The sequence below is a fragment of the Prionailurus bengalensis genome, chromosome B3 (assembly GCF_016509475.1).
Source record: "Prionailurus bengalensis isolate Pbe53 chromosome B3, Fcat_Pben_1.1_paternal_pri, whole genome shotgun sequence".
NCBI classification, from domain to species: Eukaryota; Metazoa; Chordata; class Mammalia; order Carnivora; family Felidae; genus Prionailurus; species Prionailurus bengalensis.
The window spans coordinates 46117674-46141545 of record NC_057355.1 but is presented as its reverse complement, the minus strand read 5'-3'; the positions used below and the strand labels follow the sequence as shown (position 1 = coordinate 46141545).

Genomic DNA, 23872 nt, shown 5'->3' with positions numbered 1-23872 from the left:
GACTTCAGTTCAGGTCATGATCTCAAGGCTCATGAGTTCAAGCCCCATGTGGGACTCTGTGATGACAGCTCAGAGCCTGGAGCCTGCTTTGGATTTTGTGAGCTTTGAATTCTCTCTCTCCGCCCCTCCCCTGCTCACACTCTGTCTCTCTCCTTCAACAATAAATCAACATGAAAAAAAACATCTTTTTTAAAGAGCACATCCATTTATAATGAGGTACCTGGCTGGCTCAGTCAGTACATCATGTGACTCAATCTCAGGATCTTGGGTTCAAGATCCAAGATGGGTGTGGAGCCTACTTAAAAGTAAAAATAGTAACAACAATAATAATAAATGGAATTATTAAAGGATGACAGGGAGGCCTGGGTGGCTCAGTGTGTTAAGAGTCAAACTTTAGCTGAAGTCAGGGTCTCACCTTTTGTGAATTCAAGCCCCTCATCAGGCTCCTCAATGACCATGCAGAGCCTGCTTGAGATTCTCTCTCTCTCTCCCCTCCCCCTCTACCCCTCCTGTGCACTCTCTCTCTCTCTGTCTCTCAAGAAAACAAAACAAAAAACAAAAACCTTAAAGGATGGCAGAGTTTCATGAACTTTTTTTCCATTTCTTAAAAGACACAGTTACCTGCAAACATTACATTGTCTATCACCTTTGCTTATTACTATTCTCTTTTGGTGGTGCTGTCAACAATTATATTTTGATTTTCCAGTTATTCGACTATCTTGCAGCATGTTTCATGTTGCACAGTATATAATTAGTTTTACTATAATTATTTTAAATTAATTTTTATAATTGATTTATGATGGTTAGAGGCAAACGACACTTTCTCTTTGAATTCAACTGGAAAGAATCCAAAATCATATTTTGCATTACCAAGATGACCACTGAATATTACACTTAAGGTTGTGTCCCTTTTTGGGCACCTGGGTGGCTCAGTCTATTGCATGTGACTTCACCTCAAGTCATGATCTCCTGGTTTGTGAGTTAGAGCCCCACCTTGGGCTCAGAGCCTGCTTCAGATCATCTGTCTCCCTCTTTCTGTCCATCCCCTGCTTATGCACTCTCTTTCTCTCAAAAATAAATAAACATTAAAAAAAATAGATTCATGAGCCTCAAGTCAAGCTTTGTGTTGACAGCTCAAACCCTGGAGCCTGCTTCAGATTCTGTGTTTGCCTCTCTCTTTGCCCCTCCCCAGCTCATGTTATGTCTCTCTCTCAAAAATAAAGAAACATTGGGGCGCCTGGGTGGCGCAGTCGGTTAAGCGTCCGACTTCAGCCAGGTCACGATCTCGCGGTCCGTGAGTTCGAGCCCTGCATCAGGCTCTGGGCTGATGGCTCAGAGCCTGGAGCCTGTTTCCGATTCTGTGTCTCCCTCTCTCTCTGCCCCTCCCCCATTCATGCTCTGTCTCTCTCTGTCCCAAAAATAAATAAACGTTGAAAAAAAATTTTCTTTAAAAAAAAAAAAACATTAAAAAAAATCTTAGAAAAATAAATAAATGAACTTTAAAAATCTTTAAAAAAAGGAATACAGGGGCGCCTGGGTGGCTCAGTCCGTTAAGCGTCGGACTTCAGCTCAGGTCATGATCTCGCGGTCCGTGAGTTCAAGCCCCGCGTCGGGCTCTGGGCTGATGGCTCGGAGCCTGGAGCCTGCTTCCGATTCTGTATCTCCCTCTCTCTCTGCCCCTTCCCCGTTCATGCTCTGTCTCTCTCTGTCTCAAAAATAAATAAAACGTTAAAAATTTTTTTTAAAAAAAGACACAAAGGGAAATTGCTTTAAAAAAAAAAAGGAATACAATCTTTTTTTTTTTTTAAGGTATCTTTTGGCTTCACTTGTTTTTTTTGTTTTGTTTTGTAACATTCATTTATTTTCGAGAGACAGAGAGACACAAAGCATGAGGAGAGGAGAGGCAGAGAGGGAGACACAGAATCCAAAGCAGGCTCCAGGCTCTGAGCTGTCAGCACAGAGCCCGACCTGGGGCTTGAACTCACGAACCACGAGATCATGATCTGAGCCAAAGTCAGACACTTAACCGACTGAGCCACCCAGGTGCCCCTCATTTATTTATTTTTGAGAGGTGGGGAGGGGCAGAGACAGAGGGAGAGAGGATCCCAAGCAGATCCTAGCATGGGGCTCAATTCCACAAACAGTGAGATCATGACCTGCACCAAAATCAAGAGTCGGACTCTTGACTGACTGAGCCACCCAGGAGCACTTAAGATTTTTTTTTTAAGTAATCTCTGTATCCATTGTGGGGCTGGAACCCATAACCCTGAGATCAAGAATCACACACTCTCCCCACTGAGCCAGTCAGGCACCCCACATTTTTATTTTAAAGCATAAATACATAACAGACCAGCTTCATAATGAATGGTATTAAAATGTTACAAGTTTGAACTGCTATTTTGTTTGAAATTTTAACTTACCACATTTTTGGTATTTTGCAAATGTATGGGAAACTGATGATTTACCATCATAGACTGCCTGGGTTTGGCTCCCCGCTGTCCCATGTATAAGCTGTGTGACTTCGGCCAAATTATTTCACCCTTTCTAACCTCAATATTTCCTTATAAAATAAGAATGATAAAATATTTGTCTCATGGAATTGTTTTGATGATTAAATTTAGTTAACACCGTAAAGTGATTATAACAGTGCCTGGAAGGTAATAGTTGGTATGTAAGCATTTGCTTAGTTAGAATATGTAAGTATCACAGTCCTTCCATGAATACTCAAACATCCATTCAAAAGCAGCAATTAATAGTATTACTTCCTTAGCAGCAATACACAGTTTTGATACTACCAGTATAATAAAAGTTATCCTCAAGCTGCAATAATGAGAAATTTGGCAAGTATATGTCTGTATACAGAATATTACACAAGTAATACTACATGAAAATGCTTGTTGCACAACTCAAGCCAATCCTGGTAAATGTCTCAACAATTACACTTTAAACTTCCAACTCCTAATAAACTGCCTTCTGGATGTCTCACTGTGATGCCAAATTCAATATGCTAACTTCCTATCTCTGATAATGGCACCATCACTCTCCCAGTAACCTGGGGTGGAGGGTAGAATCATCGCAGACTCTTCCCTTATCTACTCAGAACCAGTCACCACATGCTAATTCTTCCACTAAAAATGTCTTTTTTGTGCTTTTAATCTTTCCATTCCCATGACTGTCACTCCGATTCACACAGTTGTTTTCTCTTGCTTACACGTGGCAGGACTTCTAACCCATGTCACTCCAGTCTCTCACTTCTGGTCCTCACCTCAGTGCACTGCAATTGGCTTCCACCCCCTACTATTCCTAGAAAGCGAATCTTGCCATGGCCATCAAACATCTGTTATCACTGTCACTGGACACCCATACTCCTTATCTAACTAGACCTCTTGATCAGTTAACATCTCTTGTCAAAATTCCTTCCTCCAGTGTTTTCCAAGGGCCTGCTCACTCCTGATTTTTCTTCCTACTTTTAACTGTGCCTTCTTCTGCATCTCTTCCCTGGGGCTTTTTCTTCTCTTTGTCCTTTAAATATTGGTGGTCCTCAGGTCTTTATTCTTGGCTCTTTTGTCTTCTCATTCTTCACGTGCATGATTAGTTTTTACTACTCTCAAATGTCTATGACTCACTGGTTCTCTCTTATACTGAATTCTACCCCAGTGCCTAGCACACAGCACTTTTCCTATACTTGTGTCCCAAGTTCCAGACCAAATCCTAGTTGTGGCATTTGCCAGCTGTAAACTTGAGTAAGTTAAGGCACCTGTTCCACACTTTGGACATTTTTTTTTTAATTTTTAACGTTTTACTTATTTTTGAGAGAGAGAGAGAGAGAGAGAGAGAGAGAGAGAGAGCATGAACGGGGGAGGGGCAGAGAGAGAGGGAGACACAGAATCGGAAGCAGGCTCCAGGCTCTGAGCTATCAGCTCAGAGCCCGATGCGGGGCTCGAACTCACGGACTGCGAGATCATGACCTGAGCTGAAGTCCGACGCTTAACGGACTGAGCCACCCAGGCGCCCCGACTTTGGACATTTTTATGATGGGTAGAATAGTTAAGACCTACCTCAGAGGGCTGCTGTGAGAGTTACATAAAGTGCTAGATGTAAAACACTAAGAATATTACCTGGCAGATGTAATTACAAAATTTAAGGTGTTGTTATTATTGCCTATCTAACATTTACTAGCCAAACCCTCCCAGTACACCAAATATAACATGTCCCAAAACGAACAAACCCCTATATCAACCTACTCAAACCACGTTTTCCTCCTAACTTTTTTGTCTTGGTTAGTGACAACCCCGTGCAAGCAATCACCTAACTCTTCTCCCATTCCAGTAGGGTCACATGTTTAATCTCCATCCTGTCAACCACCCCCACTCACCTCTATGGCCACAGCCCAAGTTCTGGTCTCTCTGTCTCACATTACCCGCTCATTGTCCTTTTGCCCCCGTTGCTACAAGAGTGATCTTTTAAAAAATATACATATATATATCCTTTTATTTCCAGGATAAAATGCAAGGCCTTCATGATCTGGTCTTTGCCTTCCTTGCCAGATTCATCTTTCATGGCTCTCTTTTCTTACTTTATCTTCTAAAAGCTGCAAGGACAAAAACCAGAATAACAGTAACAGCTGGCAGTTAGTAAGGAAATGAAAGCTTAAAGAACTTAAATAAATTGCCATCTAGAAAAAAAAATGGGGCACCTGGCTGGCTTACTTGGTAGAGAATGTAACTCTTGATCTTGGGGTTGTAAGTTCAAGCCCTGCACTGGGTATCAAGGTTATTCTGTAGCAGAGCCAATGTCCAAAGTTAAATCTGCCTCCAAAGTTTGTGCTTAATCACTACAATATGCTGCTGTTCACCTGCAATTGTCTTCCCAAACACAAGTGTCACTTCCCTCTTTGACATCTTTGCACATTTTATTCCCTCCATGAGGAATGTCTCTCCCATTTATCCTATATATTCTATAAAACTAGGCTCAAAATATCCAAGACACTTTTTTTGTTAGGATTTTGCTTTCTGTGTAAGAATCAGAGAAGAAAAGGACTTAGAAAATCCACTTTTGGGGAAAGAGAACATTGAAAAATGATATTTAAAACGTAAGGCATTTAGGGGCACCTGGATGGCTCAGTTGGTTGAGCGTCCAACTCTTGATTTCAGCTCAGGTCATATCTCAGGGTTATGGGATCGAGCCCCACATCAGGCTCCAAGCTGAGCATGGAGCCTGCTTAAGATTCTCTCTCTCTCCCTCTCTCTCTCTCACTCTCTCTCTCTCCCTCCCCTTCTGCCCCTCCCCCCTGCTCATGAATATTCTCTCTCTAAAACAATAAATAAATGAATAAATAAATAGCTTTTAAAACTTAAAGCATTTATTTCTTTTAATATTTATTTGTTTTTGAGAGAGAGAAAGTGAGTGAGCACGAGTGTGGGAGGGCCAGAGAGAAAGGGAGACAGAGAATCTAAAGCAGGCTCTGCACTGACAGCAGCAAGCTTGATGTGGGGCTCAAACTCACAAACCCTGAGATCATGACCTGAGCTGAACTTGGATGCTCAACTGTCTGGGCCACACAGGCACCCCAAGTTGGTAGAGCATGCAACTAGAAGACATGTGATAAATGTCAATTTCCTTTCAAACATTAAGAAATAGATATTATTCTAAAGATATGGCTCAGGCTTCTTTTCTGTTAAATCTCCCCTAACTTTGTCATTAGACAAAATTTAATATATACCATTTATTTCTAATGTAGCTTTATTAAACTGTATTGTATTTGTTTATTTAATATCTTCCCTAGTTCTTTTCTTAAAAGAAAAGCATCATAAACTATCCCCTCCCTATGTTTTTTGTTCCCTTTATCTCCCTTTTATACAGTGTGTTAAAAAACAAAACAGCAGGCTCAAAATGGAGCCATCTATGCTAAGCCCCACATCACCAACCTGAAACTTAATTACAGTTGCTACTCAGAAATGGAATCTTAAACCAGACAGTCAGAAAATGCCTGATCAGCACTAGTTAGGTAATCTGCCAGATAGGCTCCTACCATCTCCTAAGGGAATTAATTTTGCAATAACCAACCCACTTTTTTGCCTAGTAGAACTTTCCCTATTCCCACTCCCTTTTGCTCCTAAAAGTCTTTCATTTTATGGAGTTCCTCTGAGCCCTCATCTATCTGCTAGATTATTATTATCTGTTGCCTGATTTGTATTGATTTTTGTTCAAATAGTCTTTAAAAATTTTAAATATGCCTCGGTTTATCTAATTGTTGCCTGGGGTTTTTCTAATACTTAGCCTTTAAAGCTCTGGTCACAACCTGGTAGTTCATAAACCAAATTAGACTCAGAGGCATGTTTGGTTTGACTTGTAGTTAAAAGTTTTTTCTTAGGGGTGCCAGGGCGACTTAGACAATAAAGTGTCCAGCTCTTGGTTTCGCCTCACGTCATGATCTCTTGCTTGAGCCCCGTGTTTGGCTCTGCACTGACAGAGCCCAGCTTGCTTGGGATTCTCTCTATCTCCCTCTGCCCCTACCTTGCTCATGCTCTCTCTCAAAATAAATAAAATAAACTTAAAAAAAAAAACATTCTCTCTCTCTTTCCCTCTACCCCTCTCCCCTGCTCACGTGTGCTTTCTCTCTCTAAAAATTTTTTTAATAAAAATTAATAAAATAACAATAAAAAACATTTTTCGTAATTATACATCAATATTCAACAATTAGGAGCTTTTGTGTTAAAACGTAGATACCGGATTTTCTGTGAAAACTGAGAGGTTAAGCAGACTTAAGTTCTTGCAAAACCTCAGTTGGCTGAAACTGGGTAGAGGCTGCCCTCCTTGGATGCGCTGGTCTAATGTCACCCCAGCCTGTGTTATTCCTGTCAGAATTTTAGTTTGTGACCTTTGTTGAGAATTAGACCAAGTTCCAAATAGTCCTGAAGTGTTTTCCTAGATCCCAAGGGCCCCACCAATCTCAATCACATTTTAGAACAAAACACTTATCATTTATATCACTCATCTCCAGTTAATCCTTTGTTACTTTAGGGAAACTCTCATTATTATTATTCTGATATTACAGAGGACAGAGATAGAAAGGCTTTGAGGCAAAGCGGAGAGCACCCAGAAAAACCTTACAGGGTGCTAATGGTAATTACTGATCATTCATTCAAGAAATATTTGTTCTGCTCCTGATTTGGAGATTTGCACACTACCAAGACAATATTCCTGCCATAGTGCCATAGTGCACCATAGGCACTTTGCATACATGATCCCCTTTAGTCTTCACAATGATGCTATGAAGTAGACATATCTCATTTCACAAATGAGAACACAGAGGCAGACCGGGCTTCTAGCCTGCCTTTGTCTGCCTCTAAATCTTACAGTCCAGTTTTTTAAATTACTAGGTGAATCCATTTATATTATCACTGTCATGGTCCAGGATCTACTACTCTGTTTGGAAGATGCAGAAGCTTGACTTTTCATAGTGCAACCTGAGTTGATCAGCCAACAAGGATTAATTCATAGGAGTTAAACTCTCAAGAGACATGTTTTGACCGAAACATCACCTTATTTTTCTACAAGTTACGTAGTCGTGTTAGCAAGTCACTGCATTCCCTTTTTTATCTTTTAACACTTGAGTGGCTAAATCATAATTAAAAGCAGCTTAGTAAGCAAGGCATCATTGGAAAAGAAATTAATTAAATGATTTTACTGTCTAGTTTATCCAACTATCCAACTTACTATGCCACATTAGAATCTGACAAGGGACTAGACAGGAACCAGGCTATCCACCTGCCCAGGTGACCTCCACCCTAGATGGTTATGGAAGCACTATGACAAACCCTTATATTTTGGGATTTTCTTTAGACCCCACGTAGACCAATATCTCTCTTTCTCTTATTGTTTTTTTCAGGAATAATATAATTGATTAGGCCACAACCTTTTTACATTTATTCAGATTGTGATTAGATTTCTAAGTCTCACTTTTGCTTCTTTTAGACCTGGAATGAATCCTGTCTTGTAAGGGAACTATAACAAATACCTAATCTGATTCATTTTATATTGATATGGTTATTTAATTCTTATTGTTCTGGGAAGCACTTCATAAGTAGGCCTTATATACAGCCTCAAGTGTCATACTTTTATTTCACTTGTAGATGCTTATGTCTTGTCTTCTTAACAAGATTGTAACCAATTCAGGGCAATGACAATAATAATACTATATTAGAAGAGCTTTCCTATATGTTCCCATGTCATTTGCAAAGCAACATAGCAATAACATTCACGCTCCTCCCCCCGCCTTTTTTTCTTTTACAAAAGGTGAAATCTCGTGTTGAGAGAAGTAAATTGATTTACCGAAGCTTGTAAAATTAGGTAATGCAGGACCAGCTTTTGGTCCCAGGTCTTGTGGTTTCCATTCATCACAATTCCTACTATTTAGGCTGCTTCTGTGTGCCCATGCTTGATATTCCCTTCGGTGCCCCAAAGCACCACACCGTAGATACTCAACACATAATTACAGAGGTTCATTATTGTAATTAGAAGCCAAATAAGTCATAATTCTTACTATATGCATATTAACAATTACCAACTATACTTTACTTCTCAATAGCACATGTGGTTATTATCTGATATTGTTCTAGATGAGTGTTTCTCAATGTATGGCCAGTGAAATACCTGGATCAGAATCACTTAGGATGCATGTCAAAACTGCAGATTCCTGGGCTTTTCTCCAATTCTGAATGAGAGAATCTGAGTTCTTGGGCTCGGAGCCCAGAAACATGCATTTTAACAGGCTCCTCATGTGAGCATTAATCACACTGAAGTTTGACAATCACCATCCTAAATAAACATGAGGGATAGAGTGAATGTAAAAGACCAGGTTGTCTTGGTAAGTCAATGTCAACATACAAAAAACAGAAAAGATGATATATTTCCTTGATTCTAAGATACCCTCAATTGTAAGATACACCATTGATTTAACAATAGCTATTGAAGAAAAGAGCATCAAATTGTTCACAAAATATTTAATTCTGAATCTAGAAATTTTTTAAATATTAAGAAAGTGAATATTAGACATAAGAAAATTCAATAATTGTATTTTTTGGGGGCGCCTGGGTGGCGCAGTCGGTTAAGCCTCCGACTTCAGCCAGGTCACGATCTCGCGGTCTGTGAGTTCGAGCCCCGCGTCAGGCTCTGGGCTGATGGCTCAGAGCCTGGAGCCTGTTTCCGATTCTGTGTTCTGTGTCTCCCTCTCTCTCTGCCCCTCCCCCGTTCATGCTCTGTCTCTCTCTGTCCCAAAAATAAATAAATGTTGAAAAAAAAAAAATTAAAAAAAAAAAATAATTGTATTTTTTAAAAATTGCTCTATTGTTATTGCTTTAATTTCTCATACCAACACATCTCTCTCTCTTTTTTTTTTTAATTATTTTTAATGTTTATTTATTTTTAAGACAGAGGGAGACAGAGCGTGAACAGGGGAGGGGCAGAGAGAGAGGGAGACACAGAATCTGAAACAGTCTCCGGGCTCTGAGCTGTCAGCACAGAGCCTGATGCGGGGCTCGAACTCACAGACTGTGAGATCATGACCTGAGCCGAAGTCGGACGCTTAACCGACTGAGCCACCCAGGCGCCCCCAACACATATCTCTCTTAGGTCTATCCAAACTTAAACACTTGCACTAGAAATCTAGATAACAAGACATACCCATTATAAACACTATATTGGTCAGCATTTATTTTAAGGTATAAGACAAACTAAACACTTTGCATTAAACACTTTATATGAACAAACAAATCATTTATGTGGGGCCAAATTGTTTAAAATATAATTAGTTTCTTTTAAAGCTATCTTGGGGCGCCTGGGTGGCTCAGTCAGTTGAGCGTCCAACTTTGACTAAGGTCATGATCTCACCATCCATGAGTTCAAGCCCTGCATCGGGCTCTGTGCTGACAGCTCAGAGCCTGGAGCCTGCTTCAGATTCTGTGTCTCTCTCTCTGTCCTTCCCCCACTCATGCTCTGTCTCTCTCTCTCTCAAAAATAAAATTAAAAACATTTAAAAATTAAAAAAAAAAAACAAAGCTAACTTATAATAAACAATTCAAATGCTGAGGAGTCATCACAATTACTAATACAATTTTGCTTAGTTAAATGGATCATATTTTAATTTAATGCTAACTAGCTAAATAGCTCATCTTTAACAATTTTTCAAGTCAAGACATTTTTATATTTTGAAATCAATCTTTCTTTCCCAAGGCCTCTGTTGTAATGTGTGTGCTACATTGTAACAGAGTAACACTGGACTGAAAGTTCAGGGACTCTGTTCTAGCACCAACCTGTGGTAATAATGGAACTGTCTGACCTTGGGGAAGTCACAGGACTTCTTTCAGCCCCAGTTTCCTCATTTGCAAAAAAAAAAAAAAAAAAGAAAGAAAGAAAAATATGTCTGAGGATGCATTAAGCTCCAAAATTATTCAGATTCACAATATTATATGTTGCTCATCGTTACATTGGGCCAAACATATCAAATTAATTAGAGACTAGATGTCTTTGCAAACGTGCAGGGTAATTTTTTTTTTCTTATCAATAATGGTATTTTAAATGGTGTATTGAAAACAGGGGATTTTGAGGTAGAAAGTTGGACATAATCTGAGTAGACTTTGAAAGCTAATATGGAATTAAGAGAAAAAGAGAGTAGATATTTTAAATTAAGGAAGCAAAATGAGCAAATCATTTGCATAGGTATAATTAGTTCAAATGGTATAGAAAAAGGGTTATTACATTGTAGTAATTGATAAGGCTAGTTACATAGAATGAGGATAGATTAAGAAAAGCTTTGAATGCTAGAGCAACTCATGATATTTAGTGGTTAAGGAAGTGCCTTTAAAGGTTTTCAGTGGTAGATGGAAATAATAAAATCACTGTTTAATCTAGCAATATACACAATGTACTTGAAGGAAAATAAACTGTAGCGAAATCAATTTAGCAGGTTTACTCCAACACGCTCACTGACCTAGGACAGCACCAGCGAGAATGGAAAGCAAGGAGTGGATAAAATACTGAAGTAAAAGTCAGATCCTGATTTGACTTGAACATGTGGAAATCTATTAAAGGAATACAGATGGGGCGTCTGGGTGGCTCAGTTGGTTAAGTGTCTGACTCTTGATTTCAGCTCAGGTCATGATCTCACAGTTCTTGAGTTCGAGTCTTGCATTAGGCTCTGTGCTGGCAGCAGAGAGCCTTCTTGGGATTCTCTCTCCCTCTCTCACTGCCCCTCCCCTGGTCTTTCTCTGTCTCTAAGTAAGTAAAATTTTTTAAAAATTTAAAAAAAAGGAATATTCAGTTACAAGGACATTGATTACAGTGAAGTTCATAAAATAGTTAAACAATCTAAATGTCTGAAAAGCAGGGATTGGCTCAGCCATATAACAGAATATTATTGATTCATTAGAAATGTTGTAGATGAGGGGCGCCTGGGTGGCGCAGTCAGTTAAGCATCCGACTTCAGCCAGGTCACGATCTCGCGGTCTGTGAGTTCGAGCCCCGCGTCGGGCTCTGGGCTGATGGCTCAGAGCCTGGAGCCTGTTTCCGATTCTGTGTCTCCCTCTCTCTCTGCCCCTCCCCCATTCATGCTCTGTCTCTCTCTGTCCCAAAAATAAATAAACGTTGAAAAAAAAATTAAAAAAAAAAAAGAAATGTTGTAGATGAATGTAAATTAATACCTAAAGATGTTCACAAGATAGGTATCTTTAAAGATTTTATTTTTTAAAGTAATCTCTACACCCAGCGTGGAGCTTGAACTCTCAACCCCAAGATCAAGAGTTATATGCTCTACCATCTGACCAAGCCAGGCACTCCAAGTGTTCAAAATATATTGATAACAGTTCACAATATATTGATATCAGTGCAGAGCCCAATGCTGGGCTTGATCTTACAAATCATGAGATCGTGACCTAAGTCGAAATCAAGAGTCAAACACTTAACTGACTGAGCCACCCAGGCACCCCACAGAATGGTCCAATTTTTGTTCACAAAAATATGTATGTGTTCAGACGCCTAGAAAGGTTTGAGGAGGATATACATGCAGTGAAGTATCACTAGTGTTCTAATACTTCATTCCACACAGCATGCTGAAAGGTGGCTTTTCCTTTCTTTATTTGCTCATACGTGTTTGCTAATCTTTTTAACTAGAAAAGCACAATATTTACTTATATTAAACATTTTAAATTTAAAAAGGGGACTTGTTGACTATGAGGAAACTAAATGGAAGTACTTGAGTGTTTTAACCCTAAGTAACAGAGACTGATATGAAGGTGGAGAAATGTGGGAAAGACAAGAACAAAGAAGCATTTTGAGATCAGGATAACAAAATATGGTTTCGACATGACTTTGAAGGTATACATACACACACACACACACACACACACACACACACACACACACTCCTCAAAGGAGAATATATAGAAAAAATGGCCAAAAGAATAATTTTGGAGCATTGTGGAGTTCTAGGAAAGTAATTAAAAATTGGCTATAGAAGATGAATTTAGAAGCCTTTTACTTTTGCTAAGGTTTATTTATTTTTTATACTACAGTAACTTTTACTTTTTAATTTTTTAAAATTTAAATCCATGGGGCGCCTGGGTGGCGCAGTCGGTTAAGCGTCCGACTTCAGCCAGGTCACGATCTCGCGGTCCGTGAGTTCGAGCCCCGCGTCAGGCTCTGGGCTGATGGCTCAGAGCCTGGAGCCTGTTTCTGATTCTGTGTCTCCCTCTCTCTCTGCCCCTCCCCCGTTCATGCTCTGTCTCTCTCTGTTCCAAAAATAAATAAACATTGAAAAAAAAAAAATTTAAAAAAAAAAAAAAATAAATAAAATAAAATTTAAATCCAAGTTAGTTAACATACAGCGTAATAATGACTTCAGGAATAGAATTTACTGATTCATCATTTACATATAACATGCAGTGCTCACCCCAACAAGTGCCCTCTATAATGCCCATTTAGCCTATCCCCCACCCAACACCCTGCCAGCAACCCTCAGTTTCTTCTCTGTATTTAAGAGTCTCTTATGGTTTGCCTCCCTCTCTGTTTTTATCTTTTTTGCTTCCTTTTCCTTATGGTCATCTGTTTTGTTTTTTAAATTCCACATATGAGTGAAATCATATATTTTCCTTTCTCTGGCTTATTTTGCTTAGCATAATACACTCTAGTTCCATCCACGTTATTGCAAATGGCAAGATTTCATTCTTTTTGATTACAGAGTAATATTCTACTGTGTGTGTGTGTGTGTGTGTGTGTGTGTGTGTGTGTGCGTATGTGTATGGAATATTAATATATTAGTGGAATATAATATTATATATCCATTTGTCAGTCGGTGGACTTTTGGGCTCTTTCCATACTTTGGCTATTGTCAATAATGCTGTTATAAACATTGGGGTGCATGTGCCCCTTCGAAACAGCACACCTGTATCCCTTGGATAAATACCTAGTAGTGCAATTGCTGGGTCATAGGGTAGTTCTATTTTTAACTTTTTGAGGAACCTCCATACTGTTTTCCAAACTGGCTGCACCAGTTTGCATTCCCACCAGCAGTGCAAAAGAGATCCTCTTTCTCCACATCCTCATCAATATCTGTTGTTGCCTGAGTTGTTAATGTTAGCCATTCTGACAGGTGTGAGGTGCTATCTCACTGTGGTTTTCATTTGCATTTCCCTGATGATGAGTGATGTTGAGCAGTTTTGGAATGTCTTCTTTGGAAAAGTGTCCATTCATCTCCTTTGCCCAATTATTCACTGGATTATTTGTTTTTTTTGGGTGTTGATTTTGATAAGTTCCTTACAGATTTTGAATACTAACCCTTTCTCTGATGTCATTTGCAAATATCTTCTCTGATTCTGTCAGTTGCCTTTTAGTTTTGCTGATAGTTTCCTTTGCCATGCAGAAGTTTTTTTATCTTGATGATGTCTCAATAGTCCCTTTTTGCTTTTGTTTCCCTTGCCTCAGGATACATGTTGAGTAAAAAGTTGCTGTGGCCAAGGTGAAAGAGGTTTTTGCCTGCTTTCTCCTCAAGGATTTTGATGGCTTCCTGTCTTACATTGAAGTCTTTCATCCATATTGATTTTATTTTTCTGCATGGTGTAAGAAAGTGGTCCAGGTTCATTTTTCTGTATGTCGCTGTCCCATTTTCCCAACACCATTTGCTGAAGAGACTCTCTTTTTTCCATTGAGTATTCTTTCCTGCTTTGTCAAAGATTAGTTGGTCATATGTTTGTGGGTTCATTTCTGTGTTCTCTATTCTGTTCCTTTGATCTATGTGTCTGTTTTTGTGCCAGTACCATACTGTCTTGATGATTACAGCTTTGTAATACAGCTTGAAGTCTGGAATTGTAATGTCTTTGGTTTTCTTTTTCAGGATTGCTTTGTCTATTTGGGGTCTTTTCTGGTTCCATACAAATTTTAGGATTGTTTTTTCTAGCTCTGTAAACAATGCTGGTGTTATTTTGATAGGGATTGCACTAAGATTTATTTATTTGCCATAAAGGTGGGGAAGAGATGCTTCCCTTAGTGCTAGAATAGCAATTCTCAAACTTCATTGTGAATCAGAATCATCTAGAGGTCTTGTTAAAACACAGTCCTTTGTGTCACTGGACTTTACACACAGAGTTTCTGCTTCTATAGATCTGGGGTAGGACTAGATAACTTTTCTTTTCTTTTCTTTTCTTTTCTTTTCTTTTCTTTTCTTTTCTTTTCTTTTCTTTTCTTTTTTAAGTAAGCTCTATGCCCAATGTGGGGCTCAAACTCATGACTCTAAGATCAAGAGCCACATGCTTCACCAACTGAGCCAGCAAAGGTGCCCCAAGAATTTTCATTTTTAACAAGTTCCCAGGTGATGTTAATACTACTAATCCAAAAACCACACATGGAGAATAACTGTATTAAAGTTGAGAGATATCTAGCAAACTGGTAGGAGTGTGTTTGAAGAGCTAGGTCCTAAGGCATTATATATGTGAAGCAATAACAAAACCTTAACCATTGTCCTAAGACCAGAAGAGTAGGGATTTTGAGTTGAAGGTGATGGAATATATTCCTTGAATTCATTCCGGATAGACTCTATTTGTACCCAAATTTAGGTCCCACTCTTAAAAATAACTACATAGGTGGGGCACCTGGATGGCTCAGTTGGTTAAGCATCTGACTTCGGCTCAGGTCATGATCTCATGGTTCATGAGTTCAAGCCCATGTCAGGCTCTATGTGGAGCCTAAGCTGTCTCAGAGCCTGGAGCCTATTTGGGTTTCTGTGTCTTCCTCTCTCTCTCTGCTCCCCCCGCCCCCCACTCACGCTCTGTGTGTCTCTCTCAAAAGTAAACAAACATTAACAAATTAAAAAAAAATTACATAAGTAAAATTAAAAAAAAGAAATGTTTCAACAATACTTAGCATAGTAGAGGTAAAATAAAGGGAAAACAAGGTCATTTTCCTCCATTCACCATCATACATCTTTAATACCACCAGGACAGACTAGCATCTGGTAAAGCAGCATGGAGTAGAAGCAGCACCTGGTAGAATATCATAGGATTGGATTTGTTTCTGAACAGGTGTGGGACTCCTCATGGGGGCTCTCAGAAATAATTAAATAGGGGATGTACTTTGCAGGAGGCTGGAATTTCTGCATAAGCAGATGAGGGCCAGAGCCAGCGCAATTTGAATTACATGGAAACACTTGATTTTAACTCAAAATTTCACCACCATATCTTGAGTAGAAAGCTAAGAGAAAAGAAATAAAGGTATATATGCCAAGCCTGTGCAATCTGCTCTGACCCAATTTTGGTTCAGCTAACAATAAAGAACCTTCAAATTATTTTTAGTAGCACCATCAACAAAATAAAAGCAAGATGGACTAGGCTTAAAAGTCAAATAGTTTATATAAAAACAAAGCAATTCTCTCTGCTCTATCCCTCCACACTTTTGAGTCCTGTTCTTTAGAAGCAGTTCCATACTCCTAGGTATTCTTTAGTTCCTTATCCCCAAATTTCTTTCTGAGTAACATGATTACACTCTTATATCTTCATTAAAAAGTTGTAGATATTGTTTATTGACTTATTCCTATGGAATATGAGGATTTAGGGGGAAAAAAACCCCATAGGCTGAGGAATAATTAGAATGATGATACAGACTAGCAGTAAGGTGATAAAGACTTAGCAAGGGGGTGGCTACAGATAAATGAAATAGAAAAGGAGTGTATAATATCAGTAAGACTTGACAGATGAGGTAATAGCAAATAAATCTGGGTAAAAGTCAAAGATAGTACCAACTTTGCTGTTATGGTAGCTAGCTATGATTCATTTTAAAAAAAATTTTTAAAGAATAATAATTTTGAGAGTTAGAGATATAGTTTTTGGATTTCTTAAGCTTGAGGTAACAATCAGCCTATGATTTCAATTAGGCTAATATAGCTTAATTCCTCATTATCTCATATGAAAAGATTTTCCTCATCTGAATTTTTATAAGTTATTGCTTGTACCACTCATTTAGTATGAATTATTAACTGACTTATATTCTCAGTATTTCATGTGAATATATCTTATTTCCCAAAACAGATTTTGCCTTTCCAAAGAGTAAAACCAATGTTTTACACTTGTATCGCCCATATCTCACTCTCTCTGGAACTGTCAATAACTCCATACTAAGTATATTTTTTATAGCATATTGTTCAGATATCCTTTCAAAAATATAAAGGATACAATAAAAACTGTAATCAATATTCTAAGAGATGAATGATCAGGATGTTTCTAAGCAATAAAAAGGAACTACAAAGAATTCTTGGAAGTTAAATATACAACAGCACCAGTAAGTAATGCATTAAAAATAATTGAATGGGTGTCTGGGAGGCTCTGTCGGTTGGGCACCCAATTCTGGGTTTTGGCTCAGGTCATGATCTCCCACTTGATGGGATCGAGCCCTGCATTGAGCTATGCACTGACAGCGCAGAACCTACTTGAGATTCTCTCTCTACCCACCCCCCCCCCCGCCCCTTCCCCTGTCTTGCATACATGTGTGCATGTGGGTGTGCACTCTCTCTTTCTCTCAAAATAAATAAACATTTAAAAAAAAGAATTGAAAGATAAAGTTGAGAAAATCTCTTAGAAAATAGAACAAATAGGGGTGCCTGGGTGATGCTGTCGGTTAAGCATCCGACTTCAGCCACGTCACGATCTCGCGGTCCATGAGTTAGAGCCCCGCGTCAGGCTCTGGGCTGATGGCTCAGAGCCTGGAGCCTGTTTCCGATTCTGTGTCTCCCTGTCTTTCTGCCCCTCCCCCGTTCATGCTCTGTCTCTCTCTGTCCCAAAAATAAATAAATGTTGAAAAAAAATTAAAAAAAAAAGAAAATAGAACAAATAGATAAAATTAAAGAATAAATAAGAATTATAAAAGAAATGAAAAATTTCCAGAACTGAAGAATATAAGTTTCTACATTCACTGTGTGATCATCAAGTATGCATCCCAATAAATAAAGCAAGACCCATTCAAAACTATATCAAATATTGGGGCACCTGGGTGGCTTAGTTGATTAAGCATCTGACTCTTGATCTCAGCACAGTTCTCCAACTCAGGGTCTTGATCTCAGGGTCCTGAGTTCAGGACCTGCAGTGGGCATTAAGCCTACCTAAAAACAAAAACAAAACAAAACAAAACAACATCAAATACTGAAATGTCAGAACACCAAGAAGAAAGAGACAATCAAATACACTTCAGAGAGAAGAAATAGGTAATACACAAAGGTTCTGGAACATCAGACTACTCTATAATCATTTGGAAGCTGAAAGACAATAATCAATGACTTCAAAAGGAAGAAGTATTTCCTTTAATTTTATGTCTAGCCAAACTATAAAGGTAAAGGTAGAGTAGAGTTCTATCTCTTTTTCAGACATAGACAGTCCCTCAAAATGTGCTTCCTATGCACTCATTCTCAGGAAGCTAAAAAAGAATATGTTCCACCAGGTCCAAGAAAGAGGAAGAAGGAGATTCAAGGAAGGAATCAACATGGAAATGAGGAGGAGGGAACTCGTAAGACAATAGTGAAGAGAAATCCCAGGATGACACATGCAGCAGTCCTACAGAACAGTAAGTTTAGATCAGAGTAAGAGAAGTGTTTCAGGAGGGATATACCCAAGATTAAAATGGATCTGGGAGGAAACCTGATATGTGTGACTGTACAGGTAAGTCTGTGGCTGAGCTACTAGTAGGTGAAGAGTTAAGCAAATAAACAAAATGATGAGGTAATTGTTAATTCTGGGAAAAACAAGAACTTAAACCAAAGATACATATAAGCAAAAATGAGTGAGACATTTTTCAGCTTATTGTCTTCTGACATTTCTCCCTAGATGCCACTCCCCACCTCCCTTAGAAAAATAACTATGCACATCTTCAAAAACTTAAATAATTACATACAAGCATACATTTTTTACCACTGTTCATTATGTAGTTGCTGACAACATATAGAAAAGAAAAATTGGTTCTGTTTCTATTATAAATAAATTATTAAATTATGCATGTGAGCATTTGAAACATATACCAATGAAAACTACCAGAGCAAGTTCAGGCCTATCTAAGCAGAGTCTTAAAAAAAAACTGGTGAAAGACTATTATGTGAGACATGTGTTCCATACTTTTTGGCTCTGTGGTTTCTGGCCTGTAAATGATCCAGTCATTCAATTTACTCATACACTACACCTTCATTTATTTATTTATTTTAGCGTATTATTTTTTTAAGTGGCTCCACACCCAATGTGAGGCTTGAACTCACGACCCTGAGATTAAGAGTTGCATGCTGTACGGACTGAGCCAGCCAGGCAGCCATATAATACACCTTTAGACATCTATTTATAATCAAGGCAGCATACTAAATTCTGAATTTCCTGAAATCTCTTATAATTCTCATTTACACTTAATGGCCTTAAATACTGTAAAAAGCTTGATCCAGCAGCATATACCTTGTAAACTCTACATCCAAAGTGTGGCTCGAATTATGACCCTGAGATCATGTTCTACAGACTGAGCCACCCAGGTGCCTTCAGCAGTATGTGTCTTACCCTGGGTGGCTCAGTCCCTTAAGCATCTGACTCTTGGTTTTTGGCTCAGGTCATGATCTCACAGTTTATGAGTTGGAACCTCGCATTGGGCTCTGTGTTGGCAGTGTGGAATCTGCTTGGGATTCTCTCTCTACCCCTCCCCCCCGCCCTTCCTCTGCTTGCTCAGTCTCTCAAAATATAAATTAACAAATTTTAAAAAAAATGTGAAAATAAATAAAAACGTAGCAATAAGAAAAAACAAAACAAGAAACTACTAGATAGTAAACCCAAAGAAGATATGAGCCCTTTCTCTTATTTGCCAGTGCCACAGTTTCCAGAATGTACTTGGACTTGAGGGGTGTTAAATGAGTGAATGAAATACCAATTTGTAATTCTGTCTACCTTCTCGAATGAAAAGAGATACAGAAAGATACCGTTCCATTAGATGTCAGTTATTTCTATGGCTAACCACGAAAGATGACCTGCCCTGTCATCTTTTGTATCCCCGGAGCTTAAAAAATGTTGAAAGACAAAAAACAAAAAAAACCAGAAAATAAAAAACAAACAAACAAAAACGGGAGGAGGGGAGAGAGGGGCGTCCTTGTGGGGAACAGGTCAGAATAGGACCCAAATCCCATTTTGTCACCAACAAAATTTGCAGCCTACTCTGTCCTCTCTGAAAATTGCACGGCCTTAAGACGAATCAATTGCAATTAGAAAACTCTTTCAGGAACAGGCACTTCCCACTCCATCAAAGTGAGACCAAATTGACAAAACCGCAAAGACTTGGCTAATTCAGGCAGAAGCTAATTTATTATTATTGGCCCAAAATTACCCACTTTTTTTTTTTTTCTGTGCAGGCCAGTATCCACAACCGCACTGACGCCTCAAGTAGGGCGAACGTTTTCACCAGTAGCTGGTGAGGAGCCCGGTGTTTCTCAGCCAAAACCCTGGGAGACTGGGATTTATGCGGTGTAGTAATCCAAACACCTCGAGTAAATGCACAGCCTTTAAAAATCCGCATCTCGTAAGAAATTCCTTCAATTTTCCATCTTACAAGCGGAGGAAACAAATCTCCTCAGCTCTTCGGGGACGAGCTCTTTTCCAAATAACACAACCACAGGCAACTCATCATCCTGAGCCCTAGGCTGGGCCACACACACCCCAGCTCTTAAGGGTCACAACCGAAACAGTCTCTGCCCGCCTCTCCTTTAAAGAAGCCGCGCGCGGTTGGGCTGCCCTAGAGTTCAACTTCCGGCTACATAGTGAGACGATGTTTTCCTTCTGGCCACACCCTCCTAGCCACGCCCGCCACGCCACGCCTTCCGGGAGCTAGCTTCAGCAGGCGGGCGCGTAGGAGGGGCGGGTCCGGGTAGGGGTCGCCCTCCCTCGGCGGCGCTCAGTCACTCCCCAAGCAGGCGGATAGCGCGGCGGCGCGCGCGCGCGCTCCCGGTGCCCTTCCCGTGACGTGCCTGGCCGAGGCCGCGCAAGGGCGCTGTAGCTGCCAGTGCCGCTGTCATGGCGTCCGAGGCGCTGGCTGAAGAGAACCCGCCGCGGTCTCCTTAGAGCGAGGGGCTGGCGGCTGGGCATGGAGAGCGGCCCCGAGAGCCTGCAGCCACTAGAACACGGGGTGGCCATCGGGCCAACGCCAGGGACAGGTTCTCCGCAGGAAGGGCCACCGGAGACCAGGCTCGCCGCCGGAGATGGTCCTGGAGTATGGGCGGCGGAGAGCAGAGGCGGGAATGGGCAGGGGGCGGCGGCCGCCGGGAGGAGCCTCTTGGACTCCGTTTCTCCCGCCGGCTCTCCTCAGGTTCCCAGACCCTGCAGCTCCTTTCCGGGCTTGGACTTGAAGGAGAGCGATTTGGAGAACATTGCTGCCCAGAAGGCGCCTCTGAGAGGGCAACACAAGGTGACCGCCTCGCCGGAGACCGCGGAGGCCGGAGCGGACCATGGATCGGGTCCGGCCGGAGACGCCGGCTGCCGCGCGGATTCCGCCGGCACCTGCCGGGCAGAGTTGGCGGCCGCCGGCTCCGAGGAGCCTAGCAGCGCCGGCGGCCTCAGTAGCAGTTGCAGCGACCCGAGCCCTCCTGGGGAATCGCCAAGCCTGGACTCCCTGGAGTCGTTCTCTAACCTGCATTCTTTCCCCAGTAGCTCTGAGTTTAATAGTGAGGAGGGAGCAGAGAACCGGGTCCCCGGGGAGGAGGAGGAGGGCGAGGGCGCGGCGGTGTTGCCCCGGGCTGTGCCTCTTTGCCGAGAAGAGGAGGAGGAGGAGGAGGGGGAGGAAGCTCAGGTACTGGCGGCCTCCAAGGAACGCTTCCCGGGACAATCTGTCTATCACATCAAGTGGATCCAGTGGAAGGAAGAGAACACACCCATCATCACTCAGAATGAGAATGGACCCTGCCCTTTGCTGGCCATCCTCAATGTTTTGCTTCTGGCCTGGAAGGTACATTTCTGCAGCTATTTCCTACAGCTTTTGGGGAGGGGGAAAACGGGGTGAAGGAGCTGCTGCATGTCAGCTGACGGTTTCCTCTTTTCTTTCCTCGTTCTCCCATGAAATTCATTCTGGGACTCTTGTCCAAAGAATATTCTTATATGTATTTTGTAAAAGAATTGCCGGCAACCTCAGGTCTCTCTAGTGTTTAAATACGAGTTCAACATTCAGTTGATGTTCTTAAAAACAAGGATTTAGAGCACCCTAAACCCTAGGATTATTTTTTTAACTGTATTTTTCTGTGTTTCCTTCTTACTGACTGTCACATATGCAAGAGTGAAGAACTGGGGAAAATGATCTTTAGAAGTTACTTACCATCAATCCATGATAGCAGGGAACAAGTTTTGATGGTTATGTTTAGCCGATTTTCCAACTAATACTTGCTCCATTTGGGTGTAGATACTTAAGGAAATGGTGATAGGGAAGATGTGGCCCGTTAGACAAATTCCATTTAAGGGAAAGCATTGGTCTGAGCCCAGTTACCATAACTTCTTGGTTTTCAAAGATTGTTTTCATTTTATGCATGATTTTTATTTGCCTTGTTTATTTGTTTCTGCTTAAACAGCTTGGCATTATCACTGTTATTACATTATTGCATACTACTTGCATCAGAACTTGTCAAGGTTAAGGGAATTAAAATTGTAATGACTCAAATAAGAAAAGATATATTCAAGGTAAAGGAACAAGAAAGGTAAGGGCCCTTCAAAAGTTAAAGTATATTGAGGGGACTCAGTGTGTTGTGTATAACTGAAGTGTCTTACTCAAGTTTGCAGTTTGAGGGTGCTGAGATGCAGGATCTTATAGCACACCTCTTATTTTCTAATTGATAAGTATATCCATTGATAAACTGTTTCCTAGAAGAAAATAACCTGGATTATTTTGACCGGTTAGGAAAAAAATTAAGTAAAGGAAATAGCATATATTACGTGCCTTCATCTTCCTGTTACTAGCAAGGGCTGATGCAAAAGAAATAAGATTAAAAACCTTAGCAGTATCTGGTACATAATGGCACTCAAATGTTTGATGAAGACTGTGTCTGCTTTAGCTGGGGAGCTATTTGGGGTTGCATCATTGACTTATTAAAGGACAATGCAAGGCAATACATTATAAATACATCTATATATGTATACATTTGTTTATATAAATATAAGTTTTTCAGTTGTAAACAACAGATTGAAATGTGTTAGATATTCCAAAAGGGGAAATTTTTCTTTAGTCTGTCATAGCCCCAGAGAGCTTCGTGGAATTGATGGGTCTTATACCAAGCTTTTAAGGAAAAGTAAATTTGAAATAATAAGGAAATGGAATTGTGGGAGCGGGAAGGATATAAACAAAAGGGATGAAAATAGAATGGATTGTGTGTGTGCGTGCGCGTGTGTGCGTGCATGTGTGTTTATTAGCCGACAGAAATGGTAAGTTCAAACTGGTGAATAATAAAAAGTAAAACTGAAAGGTGAAGAACCACTTGATGAAAGCCCTTAAATGTCAGTCAGACTTGATATACAGGCCAAAGACCCTAGTCTTTTTGTAGGAAGGGATAACAACAGTTCTTTAGATTTTCTTTTCTCTTAGTTACCAGATAGTACTACCAAAGTTCAGAGGAAGGAGCAAGTGCTATGATCTGAAATATTTGGAGATAGATGAGCTTTGAATTGACTCTTTCAGACATGGCTTCAATGAAATGATCAAACATTTGAGTTCCTACTACGTGTGAGGTACTAGAAGTACAAAAACAAGCAAGATGCAAGTCTGCCCTCATGTAGCTCCCATTTAGTGGGGAGACACATATAAATAATTACAGTGCGATGTGATAAGTTCTAAATGTGCTTTGGAATTAGAAAAGGGTAACTGGGGATGCGTTGTGTCAGGGAAAGCTTTATAAAAGAGGTAATCTATGAACTGGATCTGAAGGATGAGTTGATAGAAGGACTTCCAGCCAGAGGGAATAGTGTATTCAAAGCTGGTGAAGCAGAAAAAGATTTGTTCTTTTTCATGATTCAAACCTTGGTTGGAAGTGCAGAGTCAGAGGGAAGGAAATAGCATTAGCAGGAAATAAAATTGATAGTTGTGTTAGACTGTTAATGAGCAGGCGTGCTTATTAATTTGGAGGCTATTTTATAAATCTGGTTTTTAAGCCTCCTGTCTGCCTCCAGGCTATGGCTACACACAAACGTTACTCATCAGTAATCAGTGATTGATAGGGAGACAGATTAAGAGAAGCAGGGTCTGATAAAGCAGTTTTCTCAAAGAGAGCCAGGGGTGCTAGAGGTCAGAACTATTTTCATAATAATACTAAGCTATTATTTGCCTTTTCATTCTCATTCTTTCACAAGTG

At 40.2% G+C, this 23872-nt stretch overlaps 1 protein-coding gene across 2 annotated transcripts in view; it reads left to right on the top strand.

Moving 5' to 3' along the window:
• The first annotated feature begins 20347 nt into the window (after positions 1–20347).
• Positions 20348–23872, top strand: part of MINDY2 (MINDY lysine 48 deubiquitinase 2) — a 77674-nt gene continuing 74149 nt past the window's right edge. Inside the window, exon 1 of one of the 2 annotated variants that reach the window (XM_043555319.1) lies at positions 20348–21489. In XM_043555319.1, coding sequence (XP_043411254.1) covers positions 20632–21489 — 858 coding nt within the window. In that variant the 5' untranslated portion in view covers positions 20348–20631. The remainder of the gene's footprint in view (positions 21490–23872) is intronic. The other variant, XM_043555320.1, reaches the window with a different exon arrangement.